At 42.1% G+C, this 21039-nt stretch overlaps 1 protein-coding gene and 1 non-coding gene across 6 annotated transcripts in view; both read right to left on the bottom strand.

Annotated features, from left to right (window-relative positions):
• The window catches only part of LOC126293502 (uncharacterized), a 101773-nt gene that overhangs the window by 56053 nt on the left and 24681 nt on the right, over positions 1-21039 (bottom strand). For all 5 annotated transcript variants that reach the window (XM_049986753.1, XM_049986752.1, XM_049986756.1 and 2 more), the window contains 2 exons: positions 18404-18602; positions 751-1058 (listed from right to left, as the gene is read on the bottom strand). In XM_049986753.1, the coding sequence (XP_049842710.1) occupies positions 751-1058; positions 18404-18602 (507 nt within the window). The remainder of the gene's footprint in view (positions 1-750; positions 1059-18403; positions 18603-21039) is intronic.
• Positions 20369-20443, bottom strand: Trnal-caa (transfer RNA leucine (anticodon CAA)). The gene has a single exon. It is a non-coding gene; the product is annotated as a tRNA-Leu (tRNA).

The following is a 21039-nucleotide window of genomic DNA, read 5'->3' as shown; positions in this document are numbered from 1 at the left end:
TGTTAGTTCTTGCTCCTAGGACAACAATTGTCCTTTACTACCTTTCACTGGGGACAGGATTTGTGGCTCCTTGTCTGACAAGTACAATACACTACATACCTCGACAACTGTTTCAATATCAGTTTCACTTGATAGGCACGTATTGTCGTCATTGTACTACTCACGTACATCGTCCGCACAGTCTAGTGTATGCGACACTGCACATTCCATTGACTCACCTTGCAGAAATATCACTTCTTTCTAACTCTGCTAAATTCCTTGGGCTCCTTTCTTACGAAATGTAGACTTTGGCAACTGTTGTACGTATAATGCAATGTTTACTTTTCTTATCATTGCCATTCCTCTGCTTTGTACCAACACCACTAGCACTGCTGTGAATTACTCGTCAATTAAGCAGTTCATCTACATTCCATAGCCTCATGCTGTGCTCACCATTGCCATTAGCAGACAATATTGTGGCTGAATGGTAGACAATACATCAGGCATCAAACGACTTTGACATCATCGGCCTTTAGCGACCTTGTAATCGAGGTGTTTCTCATCTGAAATACTTTTTATGGACTTGCGTCACTTGTTCCAAATGTCGCATTTATAGGTCCTCACATTTTGTATTTAATAAAATGTGTTAAATGTCCAGTTACCAAACAGGAAACCTCGAGATACGTACTGTGCAGTGCGAAAACACTGACTGTGTGAGCCAAAAGTCTACGAGAAGCCAGAAAATCACATGAGGCAAGGTAAAATACTCACCGTTTTCCAATCACTGCCTCCGAATTTATACGTATGCGCTTCAGGGTGTTCCTCTTGGCGTTCAGGAAGTATTTCAAATCGTCCATATCGAAAGTTGTGTACACAAAGTCAACCTCTGCTAGTCGCGGGCACCCGTCACCCAAAGGCCACAGCACAGGAATGGGTTCCTTTAAGTTCATTGCCACCTCCAGCACCCGGAGGTCCTGTAGGCGTGACACTGTGTCCGAAAATTTCTCAGACTTCAGCAGTTCGTTGGATATCCGTAGTGTGCGTATTCTGGAGCACTTCTCAACTAAGTTTTCCAACACCTGCAACGAAACAATAATTTCTGTACTATACAAATGCCTCCAAACAAATGAATGGGATACCTTGAGAGGAAAGGAACTCAGTTAGTAGCAAAATATCTGCTACCAGTCACAATAAAGGGTTGTTTATTCGTCACACGATCGGTTTCGAGCTTGCGCCCATCTTCAGGTGTTTATACATTCACTTACATGTTTGTACTGTTGGAGATCACTGTATAAATACAAAAAAATTGCTGGTGACTACACAAATACAAGTGTGACAATTTTAAGTGGTATGGCAGCATTTGATGAAAATATGTCTGTACTTACAAAAAGGTGAAGCACCATTATTACAGTTATGCTGTGATGATAGTTTTGCCACTTAGTTACACACTTAGGGTCATCCATATATCAGGTATAGTTCCATATTACACTATAGTGATATATGGACTTGAAAATGAACATAAGTGTGTAACTAAGTGGCAAAACTATCATCACAGCATAACTGTAATAATGGTGCTTCATCTTTTTGTAAGTACAGATTTATTTTCATCAAATGCTGCCTTACCACTTACAATTGCCCCACGTGTATTTGTGTAGTCACCAGCAAATGATTTCCAACAGTACAAATATGTAAATGAAGATGGGCGCAAGCCCGAAACCAGTCATGTGATGAATAAACAACCTTTTATTGTCTCCAGAATGAGATTTTCACTCCGCAGTGGAGTGTGCGCTGATATGAAACTTCCTGGCAGATTAAAACTGTGTGCCGGACCGAGACTCGAACTAGGGACCTTTGCCTTTGATTTCGAGTCTCGGTCCGACACACAGTTTTAATCTGCCAGGAAGTTTCAACCTTTTATTGTGATTGGTAGCAGATATTTTTCTACAACCCCATAAAGGAACAGTGATGGAGTTGGACAGCATCCACTATGGATAAAATTCATTCAATTACTAGCTGTTTAAATGGAGACACACTGTCAGTTCTGAAGCATACAATCATTTTCCACGCTGTAGCCTGACAGATGGACGAGTCCAGAGAAGGGAAATAAGCCACACATTTCACAACCACCAGACTGCTCTTGTTCGGTAAGAACAGGATGCAGCACCATCTAGCGAACTGACGGTTCTCACTGTGAATGTCGCAACTGCTCGCTTCCCACTTGTCTGTGCAATGCGAGTAATTGTTCTGTTTGAGTGACTTCAGGACAATCAAACTCAATTTTGTTTCTCTGTTAACTGACTACATATCCTCACAGTAAGTGTAAGAATGTTACTAAATTTTTATGCAGAAAAAGTTCAGAAGCAGAGTGGAAACTTATCTGAATTCCACAGTTCAGAAGACAGTTGTCAGGGGCGGGCATAAAATGTTTACTGGCTCCTTCTATCGCCCACCATATTCATCTCCTGATGTAACCGAAAACTCTAGAGAAAACCTCGATTCACTTGTACATAAATCATCCAGATCATTGGTGGAGTCTTAAATCACCCAACAATTAGTTGAGAAAATTACAGTTTTGTTAGTGGTGGGTGTGGTAAGACATCCTGTGAAGCTTTATTAAATGCCTTCTCTGAAAACTACTTAGAACAGATGGAAATATAGTGGATCTAATGGCAACAAATTGGCCTGACCTCTTTGAGGATGTCCACATCAAATATGGTATCAGTGACCATGATGCCGCTGTGGCAACAATGATAACCAAAGTACAAAGGACAACTAAAACAAGTAGAAAGATATACATGTTCAGTAAACTAGTTAAAAAAATAGGTAGTGTCATATCTCAATGCAGAATTTGAAACTTTCAGCACAGGGCAGGAGCATGTAAAGGAAATCTGGCTCAAGTTTAAAAGAATAGTCAATCATGCACTGGATAGATATGTACCCTGTAGAACAGTTCATAATGGAAGGACTCTCCATGGTAAACAGTCACTATTCGGAAACTTCTAAAAAAAACAACGGAAGTTAATACGTGTAAAACAAAATGTAGGGCTATAGATAGAGAGATGTTGATTGAAATGTGTTTAACTATCAAGAGAGCAATACATGATGCTTTCAAAGACTACCTTAGCAGAATATTGTCAAATGACAATTCACTGAACCCAAAGAAATTCTACTCATATGTAAAGGCTGTTAGTGGCATCAAAGTTAGTGTCCAGCCCCTAACCAATGAGACAGGAACTGAAATTGATGGTAACAAAGCAAAAGCTGAATAGCTGAAATCTGTTTTCAAACATTCCTTTACAAAGGAAAACCCAGGAGAATTGCCCCAATTTAATCCTCTGAAAAGATGAATGAAATGAGTATTAGTGTTAGTGGTGTTGAGAAACAGCTGAAAGTGCTAAAGTAAACAAGGCTCCAGGCCCCAACAGAATCCCTGTCAGATTCTAGATTGAGTTTGTGGCTGACTTAGCCCCTCTTCTAACTGCAATCCATCATAGACACCTTGAACAAAAAGTCATGCCCAGTTCTTGCAAAAAGGCACACCCATCTACAAGAAGGTTAGGAGAAGTGATCCACATAATTACAGTCCAATATCCTTGACATCAATTTGTTGTAGAATCTTATATTCTGAGCTCAAAAATAATGAGGTATCTTGAACAGAATGACCTTCCCAACACCAAACAGCACGGATTTCGAAAACATCGATCATGTCAAACCCAACTCATATTTTTCTCACATGGGAAAGCTTCGGATCAAGGCAACCACGTAGATGCAGTATTTCTTGATTTAGTAAAACCATTTGACTCAGTATCACACCTACACTTATTGTCAAAAGTATGATCACATGTAGTATCGAGTGAAATTGGTGACTGGACTGAGGACCTGTAGGGAGGACACAACATGTTATCTTGAATGGAGAGTCATTGTCAGATGTAGAAGTAACTTCAGGTGTGCCCAAGGCCAGTGTTTTGGGACCCCTATTGCTCATATTGTGTATTAATGACCCTGCAGACAGTATTAGTAACAAAACCAGGCTTTTTGCACATGATGCAATTATCTATAATGAAGTACTATCTGAAAGAGGTTGCATAAATATTCAGTCAGTTCTTGATGAGATTTCAACGTGGTGCAGAGATTGACAACTTGCTATAAATGTTCAGAAATGTAAAATTTTGCACTTCACAAAACGAAAAGACATAGTAACTTATGACGATAATATCAGCGAGCCACTATTGGTATCTGCCTCCTCATACAAATACCTGGGTATATCACTTTCAAGGGATATGAAACGGAATGATCACATAGGTTGTCGTAGTGTCAAGCAGATGGTAAACTTCAGTTTATTGGTAGAATATTGGGGAAGGGCACTCAGTCTACAAAAGAGATTGCTTAAAAATCACTTTAGTGACCCATCCTAGAATATGTATCAAGTGTGTGGGATCTGTACCAGATAAGACTAACAGGAGATATTGAACGGATACAGAGAAAGGCAGCACGAATGGCAACAGGGTTGCTTAATCTGTAGGAGAGAGTCACAAAGATATTGAAGGAACAGACCTGGAAGACTCTTGAAGACAGGTGTAAACTATCCAGATAAAGTTATACTGACAAAGTTTCAAGAACCAGCTTTAAATGATGACTCTAGGGATTCTGTTACCACCCCCTATGTATCCTTGACTTAGTAATCGTGAGGATAAGATTAGAATAATTACTGCACGCACAGAGGCATTCAAACAATCATTCTTCTCACACTCGAGACGCGAATGGAACAGAAAGAATCCCTATTTACTTGTGCTATGGGACATACTCTCTGCCATGCATCTCATGGTGACTTCCAGAGTGTAGATGTAGAACAAGGAAAGGTTTTTAGTACTCAAAAGTATTGATTTTGATGAATGGCAGTGTATTTAATGGATCTTATAAAGTTGACTTAAGCTTCAGTATTGAACAATGGAAAATCCAGGATGGAATGTAACAATATTAGAGAAGGAAAGTTGCTACTCAGGAGATACTGAGTTGCGATACACACAACAAAAAGATTCACACAATTATAGCTGTCGGCCCTTAAGGACACACACACACACACACACACACACACACACACACACACACACCTGCAGTCTCAGATAACCGAAACCGCACTGCGAGCAGCAGCACCAGTGCATGATGGGAGTAGTGACTGGGTGGGGGTAAGGAGGAGGGTGGGACAGAATGTGGGAGGGATAGTATGGTGGGAGTGGCAGACAGTCAAGTGCTGCAGTTTAGACGGAGGGCAGGAGAGAAGGTGCGGAGGGGGGGAGGGGTAGGTGGCAAAAAGGGGAGAAATAAAAAGAAATTAAAAGACTGGGTGTGGCGGTGAAATGATGGCTGTGTAGTGCTGGAATGGGAACAGGGAGGGGGCTAGGTGGATGAGGACACTGACTAACTAAGGTTGAGACCAGGAGGGTTACGGAAACGTAGGATGTATTGCGGGGAAAGTTCCCACCTGTGTAATTCAGAAAAGCTAGTTTTGGTGGGAAGGATCCACATGGCACAGGCTGTGAAGCAGTCACTGAGATGAGGGATATCATGTTTGGTAGCGTGTTCAGCAACAGGGTGGTCCACTTGTTTTTTGGCCACAGTTTGTCGGTGGCCGTTCGTGCGGACAGACAGCTTGTCGATTGTCGTGCCTACATAGAAATCAGCACAGTGGTTGCAGCTTAACTTGTAAATCACATGACTGGTTTCACAGGTAGCCCTTGCCTTTGATGGGATAGGTGATGTTAGTGACCTGACTGGAGTAGGTGGTGGTAGGAGGATGTATGGGACAGGTCTCGCATCTAGGTCTATTACAGGGGTATAAGTCATGAGGTACAGGATTGGGAGTAGGGGTTGTGTAAGGATGGATGAGTATATTGTGATGGTATGGTAGACAGCGGAATACCACTGTAACAGGGGTGGGAAGGATAGTGGGCAGGACATTTCTCATTTCACGGCACGACGAGAGGTAATCAAATCCCTGGTGGAGAATGTAATTCACTTGCTCCAATCCCAGATGGTATTGAGTTAAGAGGGGAATGCTCCTCTGTAGCCGGACTGTGTGACTTTGGGAGGTGGTGGGAGACTGGAAAGATAAGGCACAGGAGGTCTGTTTTTGTACAAGGTTGGTAGGATAAGTGGAGTTTGCATGTTGAGGGATTTGGGGAATGATGACAAGGCAAGGTTCGAGGTTAAGAAACTCTGGAAAGTTAGCAGGGGTTGGTTAGGAGGCAGTGCGGGTGGATCACAGTTGGAGGAGTGAACTGAGTTAGGCAAGGTTCTATATTGGTCTTTGAGTGTGGTTGGAGGCAAAAAAGTGTTTCCACTGTAGGGACTGGGAAAAGGAGAGAAGGTCTTTAACAAGTAATAGATGATTGAATTTGGGAGTGAGGCAAAAGGTGAGGCTTTTGGAAAGGACTGATATTTCTGTGGGACTTAGGCTTCTGGAGGAAAGTTTCACGGCTGTGTTGCGGGTCTCTTTAGTTTCTGGGTTCTGTGTGGTGGTGGGAGGTAGTTTTGGAGGGTGGGGTAAGTACAGTAGGTCTGCAGGATTGGGTTTGTCAGCTATGAGGGGTCATGGGGAAGGTTTGGAAGTTGTTGTACAGGTGGTGGACAATGGTACTCCGAGGCAGGAATAGGAAGTGAGCAGGATGGAGAGCCTTTAGAGGTGGTGGTGTGCATGTTGCTCAAGTTCCTACAGGTAAAGTGTTTCAATGTGTGTTATGGGTTCCAGAAATTTGGGATGACATAGCAGATGGAGAGAAGGTACTGCAAGGAGGGGTGGAAACCAGATATGGGTAATTTGATGGTAAGGTCATTAGGGGGGATTGCATGAGCCAAGCAACAATGCAGGAACAGTATGTGGGACTGGGATCTGGCTAGGGATAAGGAAACTTTTCTGTATTGACGCAAACAGAAGGAGCAAGGATCCATGGTGGTGCAAAAAATTAAGTAAAAAAGAAGAATTACACCCGAAAAATTATGCAAAACATCCACCCAGATACCTGCGAAAAATCACGGAAAGGATGAAATGGATGCACAAGGGGAAAAGACGAGATGAAATCTGATGAAGAAGACCACAGCGGAACGCCACAACTCACTAAAATTGGCGAGAAGCCACAAGGATCAAAATAGAGAATAACTAACAATTAATAAAAATATGAATTTTACTGTGGGTAGCAGGTTAGTGGGCGGATAAGTGGGAATAAGGGGGATGGCCGATGTGTCTGGATAGGGTGGATTTAGTGAGTGCGAACAGGGATAGAATGGAGAAAGTGTAGGGGGTGGGGAGGATTTTGTAGGTAGAGATACAAGATCATGTGACGCCGAAAAGGTGCGGGAGATAATAAGCAAGAACACGGGAACTGACGCAGGGAGAGTGATTAGTTTGGAAGCATAGGATTAATTATATCGGCGCCAGTGATGTGGGGCAAAAAATGCTACACCAACAATAAGCGTGGTGTTGAGGCCATCTGTAGCGTGCAGCTGAGACGGTTGATACAGTGTGGCTCGTAAGTAGAGTGTGCAGTGTGGTCTGTAAGGCAACAAGAGAAACACAGGAAAGGAAAGAAAGAAAGAAGGATGGACATTGAGTGTAGCGACGCAAAAGAAAGTAGTGACAAAGGAAAACAGCGCAGGGTTAGGATTGAAGAAAAGCCGTCAGGCAAAAATCAACAACATTAGAAAAAGGAAAGTTGCTACTCGCCATATGGTGGAGATGCTGAGTCACGATAGGCATAACAAAAAGATACACAGTCACACGCACACAGTCACACGCACACAGTCACACGCACACAGTCACACGCACACAGTCACACGCACACAGTCACACGCACACAGTCACACGCACACAGTCACACGCACACAGTCACACGCACACAGTCACACGCACACAGTCACACACACAGTCACACACACACAGTCACACACACACAGTCACACATGTCTGCAGTCTCAGATAACTGAAACCGCACTGCGAGCATCAGCACCTATGTATGATGGGAGTGGCGAGTGGTAACTGGGTGGGGGTAAGAAGGAGGCTGTGGTGGGGAGGGGGAGGTATAGTATGGTGGGGGTGGCAGACAGTCAAGTGTTGCAGTTCAGATGGAGGATAGAAGAGAAGGTGCAGAGGGGGGAGAGGTAAGTGGGGGAAAGGAGAGAAAGAAAAAGAAATTAAAAGACTAGGTGTGGCGGTGAAATGAGGGCTGTGTAGTGCTGGAATGGGAACAGGGAGGGGCTGGATGGGTGAGGACAGTGACTAACAAAGGTTGAGGCCAGGAAGATTACGGGACCGTAGGATGTATGGCAGGGAAAGTTCCCACCTACGCAATTCAGAAAAGCTGGTGTTCGTGGGAAGGATACATATGGCACAGGCTGTGAATCAGTCATTGAGATGAGGGATATCATGTTAGGCAGCATGTTCAGCAACAGGGTGGGCCACTTGCTTTTTGGCCACAGTTTGTCGGTGGCCGTTCATGCGGACAGACAGCTTGTTGATTTTTCATGCCTACATAGAATGCAGCACAGTGGTTGCAGCTTAGCTTGTAAATCACATGACTGGTTTCACAGGTAGCTCTGCCTTTGATGGGAAAGGTGATGTTAGTGAAATGACTGGAGTAGGTGGTGGTAGGAGGGCAGGAGAGGAATCACTCAGTCCTCTTTGTCGACTGATTGCACTTTCCCAGTATTCTACCAATAAACCAAAGCCTATCACCCACTTTACCCACAACTGAGTCTATGCGATCATTCCATTTCGTATCCCAACAAAGTGTTACACCCAGGTATTTGTGTGAGTTGGCACATTCAAACAGATACTTGTGGTTTTTAAGCATTGTTTTCTTATAATCTTCTCTGTAGTCTGAGTAGCTGCTATTTTGTCATTCTCAAAATTTGTTATGTCGGTAATCTGTTTTAATGTGGGGCAGTTTGCAGGTGTGGTGTTCTAGAGCTGCTTGGAATATTGGGTTTAATATGAGACAATAACTAATCCCCAAGAGTGGCCAAAACTGAAAAGTGGGTCCCTGAGGCACCTGAAGTGGCCAGAATAACAATGAGAAATAAGAAAAGGAAGAGAGGAAATGAGAAACATGTAAACTAAAAAGATTATGCAACTGGAATGTGTTAGGAACAACAGAGGTGAGTCATAGTTCAAATATAACTGAAATTTTTGGGATGTTTATTGATACTATTTGGAGGAATGTAGACTACAGACACTAAACGTACAATCAACAGGATTAATTGTAAAAACTGAAAACTAAAATTGTAATTTTCATTATCGTATGTAATTATTTCTAAAATAAAAACTTATGGCTGAAATGACATGATTGTAGCCTACTTTTTAAATAGGCATGTAGTTAATCAGTACTTAAAAGTTTCAGCAGGTCAGTAAGAGAGGTAGTCAGTGCACAGATTCCACATATGGATCTGCAAATAAAACTGTAATTTACTGATCTTCACAAAAAATTGTAATAAAATCAATGTGAGAACTAAAGTAATCAATTATATATCAGAATGTTCAGCAAGAAGCACACCTACTGTTCTACAATTTTCATACTATTAAGGGGTAACATTTTTTAGTTAGAGCAGTGTAGGCTTCATAAAAATTATTAATGTTTTTCCAGACATTTACAGGTGGCTTACCTTAATCAGAGCACTACCACTCAAAAGCAAAATAGTGTGTGGCCGGAAAATGGGCTAACCACATCTGAAAGCAATTAAAACAGAGTGAAGAGGGACGAGGCAACTGGCAAAGGAGGTGGCATCGAGAGCCCCCCCCAGGCCTGGCACGTGGTGGGAGATGACTTGACCCCGGCCACACTGCCATGCCCCACAATATTCCTGGGTGCATTACGTGTCCCCACCTCTCACAACATGAATATACACCAGCATAGTCAAACACGATCATCTGACGGACCAGTGGTAAGGTGTGGAGAGGTATGATGTTGCATGAGCATACTGACCTCCAAATCTCCGAACACTGTACACTCACAGTTTGTGAGAGCACATGTTGCTTTCCAAGGTAGCAACATGTCCCCCTTCCTTACTGCTGTGCCAATGAAAGACGGTAGTGTGGGAACCTTAATTTACAGTAGAAGTGATAGGGGAAAGACCAAATGTGTGTGCATTTTTTTTATTTATGCGCAGATGTTAAACACAAATGTAAGCAGCGTACAGCCACAAGGTGCAATGGAGGATGTGTGTTTTACTGGTGGGAAGGAGCCATCTACATTCTGACGTCTTCACTCAGCGGTACTGTGGACACCAAAGAAGACGAGGCTGGAATGACAAGGGCTTAAAAAAAAAAAAAAAGAAAGTGTGTGGAATTACTTACTTCTTGACTTAGAAATACTAATGATCCATATGTTGACAAAGTTGGTTTATTAAAAGCTTAAATGTGAATGTTTAAGCAATATGTTTAAAGTATTTTGGTAACTGTTAAATACAGAAAGATTCTGAAAAGAAGTCGTTACTTGATTTCATAGCTAGTGTGTAGCAAACACAATCTTCCATTATCACAGCATATTCCTGCAGATGGTGAAGAAGTTCAATATAGCTACGAGTGGCACTGCATAGCAGGAATATTTCAAGGTACAGGAGGAACAGGTAATTACTAACTTATGATTGACAGATCACATTCACAGAAGGTCACCATTTTTGTGACACTACTCCTTCCTCATCTGCATCTTCTCAGATGTATTTTGCCCCAGATTTCATTATTATGGATGACCGCATCAAACTGCACAAGTGAATGTGCTCGCTGAACGAGTGGATATTCAGTGAAAAAACTGGCCTGTATGTTCCCTTGACCTATATCCCAACCCTTGTAAGAACCACGTCTTACCTTTTGTATCACAAATCATGGTGACTTCAGCGAAATTATTGTCTTTCAGTGAATGTGTCATTTCTATTTGTCTCAATGGGTGTTTCTTTCAGTTACCTTCTGTAATATACTGTAGCAGTTCTTTCTACATACAGTCCAAGTTTCATCGAGGTATTTTGCTTGGAAATGACACATAATGTGAAAGTTACTTCTGTACTGATTTTTGCGCACACCAGTATATGAGGCGCATTGAATAAGTAATGCAGCACTTTTTTTCTTGGCCAGTTTCAGTTGAAGAAGTGCTTAATTTGTTGTGGGACATTATGGAATGTTCCCACATCAGCCCCTATAGTTCTGATAGATGGCAGCGCTATTTGTAGCCTTCAAAAATGGCGTCCATAACGGAGGTGTGTTCCAAGGTGAGAGCTGTCACTAAGTTTTTTTGACAGAAAACCATAGCATCACAGATATTCACAGGCACTTGCAGAATGCCTATCAAGACTCGGCACTGAACAAAAGCACGTTGACTCACTGGGCGAAGCATCTGTAATCATAGCAACAAGGTCACACAAACCTGTCCAGTCTCCCACGTGCCGGCTAGCCACACACAGCTGTGATTCCCACAATGCTGGAATGTGCAGACACTCTCATTTGAGGTGATCAATGGACCACAATCAAACACATCGATGCACAACTGGACATCTCTGTTGGTAGGGTTGACAGACACATCCACCAATTCGGTTTCCTCACCACCAAACAAAAGGCCATAAAGAGCAATGTAGGACCATCTGTAGGGAATTGCTTGCCTGTTATGAGGTTGTTCCGGACAATTTTTTGTCAAATATTGTCACAGGAGATGGAACACGGCTTCTTCACTCCGAACCAGAAACAAATCAGCAATCCACGGTGTTGCAACTCACCACCTCTTCTCCACAGAAAAAGTTCAAAGCTGCATCCTCAGCCATTAAAGTCATGGCAACACTCTTCTGGGATGCTCAAGGGTTACTCTGCTTGATGCCCTTCTTCATGGTGCAATGATTAACTCTGAAGTGAACTGGCTACCCTCAACATATTGAAAAAACGAGTTCACCATGTTCCTAGTCACAAAAATGCAAATAAAATTCTCCTTTTCCCTGACAACACAAGGCCTCTGTCACAAAACTTCATGGGACTGTTCTTCCTAATCCACCCTACAGCCCGCATCTTGAACCTTCTGACTTTCATCTGTTTGCCCCAATAAAGGACGCACACCAAGGGAAGCAGTAAGTGGATAATGGGGAGGTTACTGATGCAGGAAGACGTCAGCTGCACAGTCTAACAGTAGAGTGGTACCATTTAGGCTTACAGGCTCTCACACTAAGGTAGTGTAGGGCGGTCACACTGAATGGTAATTATGTTGAAAATTGGGGTTTTGTAGCCAAAAGAGAGAGGAATAATACTGTGGAATAAAACAGTATTACTATTTTGTATAAAAACCAATCTGATGTCAGGAAAAAATGCATTGCATTACTTTCTGAACGTCTCTCTTACATTATGTAATGCAGCTCGGTTCTGTGCCCATACACTATGTGATCACAAGTATTGGGACACCTGGCTGAAAATTACTTACAAGTTCGTGGCGCCCTCAATCGCTAATTCTGGAATTCAATATGGTGTTGGTTCTCCCTTACCCTCGATGACAGCTTCCACTCTCACAGGCATATGTTCAATCAGGCACTGGAAGGTTCCTTGGGAATGGCAGTCCATTCTGAACAGAGTGCTGCACTGAGGAGAGGTATCGATGTCGATCGGTGAGGCCTTACATAAGACGGCGTTCCAAAACATCCCAAAGGTGTTCTGTAGGATTCAGGTCAGAACTCTGTGCAGACCAGTCCATTACAGGGATATTATTGTTGTGTAACCACTCCACCACAGGCCGTGCATTATGAGCAGGTGCTCGATCATGTTGAAAGATCCAATTGCCATCTCTGAGTTGCTCTTCAACAGCATGAAGCACGAAGGTGCTTAAAACATGAATGTAGGCCTGTTCTGTGATAGTGCCATGAAAAACAACAAGGAGTGCAAGCCCCCTCCATCAAAGACATGACCACACAATCTAACACCACCGTCTACGAATTTTACATAAGCTGGCAGATGACGTTCACCGGGCATTCGTCATACCCACACCTTGCAATCGGATCACCACATTGTGTACCATGATTCGTCACTCCACACAACGTTTTTCCACTGTTCAAGCGTCCAATGTTTACGCTCCTTACACCAAGCATGCCGTCGTTTGGCATTTACCGGTGTGATGTGTGGCTTATGAGCAGCCACTTGACCATGAAATCCAAGTTTTCTGACCTCTTGCCTAACAGTCATAGTACTTGCAGTGGATCCTGATGCAGTTTGGAATTCCTGTGCGACAGTCTGGGTAGATGTTTGCCGATATCATCTAGTCAGTGAGCAACAGACACGGATATAGTTAAGAAGCCAACTGGATGACTTAGGATTCATGGTGATTTTAGTCTACCATTAGTTCTCAAGCAATTGTTTTTCAAAGACAGACCCACTGATGCCTACTTTCAACTTCCTGGAGATGATCACTGAAAGAGTTTCTTGTGATTAATGTGTCATTTGGCATGTAACATTACAACAGACTGCCATTTGGGGTTGCAAGTGCTTTCGTGATATATGAAAGGTACCTTGAGCAACTCATCCAAGGTATCCCCAACCTCACAACCTACAAATATTATTCAAGCAGCTACAAATGCTTAGCCTGTGATGTCCCATCAGTAAATGTGATTCCTTTGAGCCAACTGTAAAGCACCTGGGACATGTAGTGCATAAGAAAGTCTCACACCCACACAGTACAGACGACACAATCACAAATTTATCTGCTCCTAAGAACCAGGAAGACCTACAGTTGTTCCTGGGAAAAAAATATTATTACACAAAATTTATTCCCAATGCAGCCCACTTACCCCATCCACTTAATTTACAAAGAAGTGCCAAGGAAACAGGTATTGGCATGTATATTCAAGTACAGAGATATGTAAACATTTAAAACACGGCACTGCGGTCGGTAACACCTATATAAGACAGCAAGTGTGTGGTGCAGTTGTTAGATCAGTTACTGCTGCTATAATGGCAGGATACCAAGACTTAAGTGAGTTTGAACATGGTGTTACAGTCGGCATGCGAGCGTAAGGATACAGCATCCCCGAGGTAGTCAAAGTAGAGATTTTTCCGTATCACCATTTCACAAGTGTATTGTGAATATCAGGCCAGAAAAAGATCCTGCAAGAACGGGACCAACGACGACCGAAGAGAATGGTTCAACGTGACAAAAGTGCAACTCTTTCACAATTTGCTCCAGATTTCAATGCTGGGCCATCAACAAGTCTCTGTGTGTGAACCATTCAACGAAACATCAACAATATGGGCTTTCGGAGCCAAAAGCCCACTTATGTACCCTTGTTGACTGCATGACACAGAGCTTTACGCCTCACTTGTGCCCGTCAACACAGACATTAAACTGTTGACGACTGGAAACATGTTGCCTGATTGGACACATCTCATTTCACATTGTATCAAGTGGATGGATGTGTATGTGTATGTAGAACCTCATGAATCCATGGAGCCTCCATGTCAGTAGGGGATTGTTCAAGTTCGTGGAGGCTCTGAAATGGTGTGGGGCGTGTGGAGTTGGAGTGATATGGGAGCCCCACTAGGTCTAGATACGACTGACAGGTGACACATATGTAAGCATCCTGTCTGATCACCTGCATCCATTCATATACAGTGTGCATTCCGACAGACTTGGGAAATTCCAGCTGGACAACGCAACACCACACACCTCCAGGATTGCTAATGAGTGGCTCCAGGGACACTCTTCTGAGTTTAAACACATTTGCCGGCCACCAAACATTACTGAGCATATCTGGGACGCCTTGCAACGTGCTGTACAGAAGAGATCTCTACACCCTCATACTGTTACGGATTTATGGACAGCTTTTCAGGATCCAAGGTGTCAATTCCCTCCAGCACTACTTCAGAAATTAGTCGAGTCCATGCCACGTCGTGTTGCGGCAGATGTGTGTGCTTGTGGAGGAGGGGGGCTACACAATTTAGGCAGGTGTACCAGTTTCTTTGGCTCTTCAGTGTTTTATTCAAGCAGCTCCAAGTCCTTAGCCTGTGTTGTCCCACTGATAAATGTAGTTCCTTAGAGCCAAGTGTAAAGCACCTGGGACATGTATTACATAAAGAAGGGCTCACGCTCATGGAGAACCGTGGATACAATCACCGATTTAATCACTTCAAAGAATCAGAAAGAACAAGTCATTCGAGGGCAAAATATATTATTATGCAAAATTTATTCCAAATGCAGTCCACATTTCCCATCCACTTTATTATATTAAAAATTCCAAAAAAGCTTTCTTGCAATTTAAAAAAGCCTTAGATTGTCCCCTTGTTTAGCAATGTTCCATCATGACAAATGCTGAACACTAGCCACTGATGCATCAGACTGTAGCATTTGTGTCAGTTGTCCCACAAATACATCAATAGCATGGAACAGCCTTTTGTAGTTGCATCTCCAATATTAAATGCACCACAGGGGAACTCCTCAAAAATTGAGAAATGGGCACTGACTACCAAATATAGTGCCAGGAAGACTCTCATATAATTTTCATCTTATCACTGATCACAAGCCCCTGACTTTCCTGTTCAGTCCCCATTTGAAACTTCCCGATAGATGCAGTGTTTGACAGTAATGAAACACTGTGTCCTGCTTTAGACGCAAATGACTGGCACACCCTCAACGAATTTTATTACTACAGTACACAAAGTAGCAGCAAAAACAAGCCATTACCCCCTACTCTGCAAGGTGTTTTCTGCTGTAAAGTGAGGTTGGCCACAGCTGCCTAAGGGCACCACATAGGAATGTCACACTTTTGTTTCATTACAGCAAGGTCTTAACATAACTGATGGTGTCAATTCTGAAAGGCAGTTCCTCTCATGCCCCACCCCACATACTGAAGGTCCTCCTCACTGCACAAGGTGAATGCGCAGAATGAAGCTAATTGTGCAGCGTAACATGTACTGGTCTGGCATTACACCACCACAGAAGACACCATCCGGAATGTCTTGACCTATGCCCACTTTCAGTCAGCCACAGAACAGCACTACAACTCCTGGCCACGACCTGACCCTACACATTTTGATGAGTAAGTTCACAATTATCAAAATATGGCCATACCTTTTGGCTCCACTGACTTAGAAGCTAACATTTGTTATACTACCAAGGGACTGTAGATCTTAGTATGCAACATATATTTCATACTTGCACCATCAGCCAGTTCCTGAGAAAAATGGGTCTTAATAGAGGGACAGATAGACACATGATCAGTCTGATAACAAATGAGAATTTTATTTTGTTTCCATGATATATAATCACAGATTTACAGTTTTCAGATTTTCTTTTACATTAGTTGTACTGTGATATCTCGATTCCTGACAAATTTCACGATTCTGGGCCAATGTGAAGTACCCTACATGTTTTGGAGCAAAATGCAAGCATCAAAATATGTGACGTAAATGGCTGTAGCTTTTGGTTGCACTGACTTAGAAATTTACTTTGTATTACAGTGCCAAGGGCCAATAGAATTTAGTATGTGAGATAAATTTCAATTTGGTATGTCCACTTGCTCCTAAGAAAAAGGAGACTCAACTGATGTACAAACGGACGAAGTCAGATAAGAAATACAATTTCTTTCGTATGATATAATTACAAATTTACAGTTTTTGGATTTTTCATTTGGCTGTACTTTGAAACATTCATTTCTGCCAAATTTCACAATTCAGGTCCAATGGTAAGTAGCCTATAGGGTTTGACAAGTGTCTTTGTGAGTAACAAAATATGTGACATAAATGGCCATATCTTTTTACTGCACCGTCTTAAAAGCTTCAATTTTTTTCATCACCAAGGGACCATAGGTCTTCTACATCTACATCCATACTCTGCAAGCCACCTGACGGTGTGTGGCGGAAGGTACCTCGAGTACCTCTATCAGTTCTCCCTTCTATTCCAGTCTCGTATTGTTTGTGGGAAGAAAGATTGTTGGTATGCCTCTTTGTGGGCTCTGATCTCTCTGATTTTATCCTCATGGTCTCTTCACGAGATTTACGTAGGAGGGAGGAATATACTGCTTGACTCCTCAGTGAAGGTATGTTCTCAAAACTTCAGCAAAAGCCCGTACCGAGCTACTGAGTGTCTCTCCTGCAGAGTCTGCCACTGGAGTTTATCTATCATCACCGTAACACTTTTGTGATTACTAAATGATCCTGTAATGAAGTGCGCTGCTCTCCGTTGGATCTTCTCTCTCTCTTCTATCAACCCTATCTGGTACAGATCCCGCACCGGTGAGCAGTATTCAAGCAGTGGGCGAACAAGTGTACTGTAACCTACTTCCTTTGTTTTCTGACTGCATTTCCTTATGATTCTTCCAATGAGTCTCAGTCTGGCATCTGCTTTATCGACGATTAATTGTATATGGTCATTCCATTTTAAATCACTCCTAATGCCTACACCCGGATAATTTATGGAATTGACTGCTTGCAGTTGCTGACCTGCTATATTGTAGCTAAATGACAAGGGATGTTTCTTTCTATGTATTCGCAGCACATTACACTTGTCTTCATTGAGTTTCAATTGCCATGCCCTGCACAATGCGTGAATTCGCTGCAGATCCTCCTGCATTTCAGTACCATTTTCCATTGTTACAACTTCTCGACATACTACAGCATCATCCACAAAAAGCCTCAGTGAACTTCCGATGACATCCACAAGGTCATTTATGTATATTGTGAATAGCAATGGTCCTACGACACTCCCCTGCGGCACACCTGAAATCACTCCTACTTTGGAATTCTCTCCATTGAGAATGACATGTTACGTTCTGTTATCTAGGAACTCTTCAATCCAATCACACAATTGGTCTGATAGTCCACATGCTCTTACTTTGTTCATTAAATAACTATGGGGAACTGTATCGCCTTGCAGAAGTCAAGAAACATGGTATCTACCTGGGAACCCGTGTCTAAGGCCCTCTGAGTCTCATGGACAAATAGCGCGAGCTGGGTTTCACACAATCGTCTTTTTCGAAACCCGTGCTGATTCCTACAGTGTAGATTTCTAGTCTCCAGAAAAGTCATTATACTCTAACATAATACGTGTCCCAAAATTCTACAACTGATCAATGTTAGAGATATAGGTCTATAGTTGTGCAAATCTGTTCGACGTCCCTTCTTGAAACGGGGATGACCTGTGCCCTTTTCCAATCGTTTGGAACGCTACGCTCTTCTAGAGACCTACGGTACACCGCTCCAAGAAGGGGGGGCCAAGTTCATTCACGTACTCTGTCTTAGTACAAGACAGAAATTTCAACTTTATATGTCTACACTTTCCTGAGAAAAAGGGTTTTTAACCATCAGATAGACAACAAGACAATCCTATAAGGGTTCCATTTTTACCAACTGAGGCACGGGACCCTAAAAAGGTAAACAAAAGAGAGAGCCTCCAATATTGACCGTCAGCACCGTGACACTTACCGAGTAGCTGAGCTTCTGTGCGGCGTGCAGGCGCAGCGTCGACAGTCTGCGACACCTGTTGTAGAGCGCACGGAAAACACGGGATTTGGCAGGGCGAAACACGCGAACATTACGCAAGTTCGGGAGATCGCAGAAAGTCCGTATTGCCTCCCCGTCAGTCTTTACACCCTTCCACATGTCATCGTAATCACTGCTGTACCTGTCACACAGTAATATGCTGACAGTGTAATGAACCTAGTTTCCCCAGAGCTTTCACAAGTTAACCAAAATTTTTGATCTGTATAAATGCTGTCCAGATTTGGGTTAATTTTCTGACTTAAATAATATATTTCTCATCTGTAGGTATATTTGAATGTATCTTCTTGCCAAAAAAACTATTTTCCTATTAATATATTTTTATTATTCATGCTGATCTATTTCGTAATATCAATCTTGTACCATGAAAATTAGTAATCACATTTGTCAACTTAAAAGATCTAAAACAAATTTCCAATACATATAAGAATGTTATGATTCTTCATGCAAACAAAATTTCTGTCTTCAGTTATAATTTCTCTAATTTTACTATCAAAAATAAAATCTATTCTATAAAATAACAGGAAGCTATTTTTCATATCAAAATCTTCATCAACCATTGTTGTTAATCATGAAGGCTATAATTCTTCACTTGAATAATTATTTTCAGAAAACAATGTATAAATTAAATCTGAAAAACAATTTCAATTAAGACAGCCATGTTAATTCTAATTTAGACTAAACCGGTTCTAGAGGGTACTGGAAGATGGACTCTCGAAATATAACGTATTTTTGACATCAAGAGGGAACGTAGCTGCTTCAGTCAGCATTAGGTAGTGTTAAGACAGTGAAAGGTGTGTTTAGCATCTACAAACTTTGATGGCTGTTGTTCTCTGATTGGCTATGGTCTTTGTATGGCCGAAGCAAGTTGCTCAATGTGTTAAAGTATCATATATGTGATAGTAAATTACGTTTGAAGTACATGCGATTAAAGAAGAAAATGATTAAAAGCAATACAATATTCCAGCCACTTGTCATTTCTGCAAATATAATGCATTCTCTCTCCAATATATTTTGTCGTTTTTTAAATTACGAGTTTGCTATTACTGTAACAATTGTGCTTCATAATATATGGAAATAAGTAAAAGGAATTTGCATTGTACAATGGAGACTAACGTGTGGGAAAGTCAGCTTCTCTTCAAATTGTCAACACACTGCACCAGCCTGCATTTAGATTCATCTACATGTGCATGGTTACTCTACAATTCACCCTTAAGTGGCTGGCAGAGGGTTCATCAAACCATTTTCATACTACTTCTCTACCATTCCACTCTCGAATGGCGCGTAGGAAAAAGGAACAGCTAAATCTTTCCGTTCGAGCTCTGATCTCTCTTATTTTATTATGATGATAATTTCTCCCTATGTAGGTGGGTGTCAACAAAATATTTTAACATTCGGAAGAGAAAGTTGGTGATTGAAATTTCGTAAATGGATCTAGCCGCAAAGAAAACCATCTTTGTTTGAGTGATTGCCACCCCAACTCGTGTATCATATCAGTGACACTCTCACTCCTATTGCGTGATAACACGAAACGAGCTGCCCTTCTTTGCACTTTTTCAATATCCTCCATCAACCCTACCTGGTAAGGATCTCACATAGCGCAGCAATATTCCAGCAGAGGACAGAGAAGTGTAATGTAGGCTGTCTCTTTACTGGGTTTGTCGCATCTTCTAAGTGTCAATAATCAAAGTTACATCACACATTAAACCAGAAGCAAACAAGATAGAAAAACTAAACAATTACAAACACAGACAGAAATTAAAAAAAAAAAAACAAGAAAGAAATTGGAAGGATAAACATGACCATTAACTTTCAGAACCACTGGCTCTTTCACATGGCAACAAAAGGAAAGGCTCTTAAAAGTTAAACTTCCTGGCAGATTAAAACTGTATGCCCGACCGAGACTCGAACTCGGGACCTTTGCCTTTTGTAGGCAAGTGCTCTACCAACTGAGCTACCGAAGCACGACTCGCGCCCAGTAATCACAGCTTTACATCTGGCAGAGCCGCTGCAGAGTGAAAATCTGCCTGCGAAAGGCAAAAGTCCCGAGTTCGAGTCTCGGTCGGGCACACAGTTTTAATCTGCCAGGAAGTTTCACATCAGCGCACACTCCGCTGCAGAGTGAAAATCTCATTCTCTTAAATGTTATTCGCAAACCCACTGAGATTTATGTGATAGTCAGCACAATCACCTTGAGGAGGTGGTTACAACAAGTAACAACATACACTGAGTGATCAAAAGTATCTGGACACCAACAAAAACATACTTTTTCATATTAGGTGCATTATGCTGCCACTTGTGTAACAGAATCGGCAAGAACTCCAGCTGACTTACACAGACTGGGGTAATCAACTGCTTTGTGTGTTATAGCATGCCAAATAACCGTTCACAAAACCCAAAGAAATTCTGGTCATATGAAAGGATGTTAGTGGCACCAAAGGTGCCAATCCCTAACAAATGAGACAGGGACTGAAACAGAGTAGCAAAGCAAAAGCTGAAGTGCTGAACTGAGTTTTCAAACGTTCCTTTACAAAGGCCCCCAGGAGATTTACCCCAATTTA

Source organism: Schistocerca gregaria, chromosome 10 (assembly GCF_023897955.1).
Source record: "Schistocerca gregaria isolate iqSchGreg1 chromosome 10, iqSchGreg1.2, whole genome shotgun sequence".
Lineage (NCBI taxonomy): Eukaryota > Metazoa > Arthropoda > Insecta > Orthoptera > Acrididae > Schistocerca > Schistocerca gregaria.
This window is presented reverse-complemented; position numbering and strand designations above follow the sequence as displayed.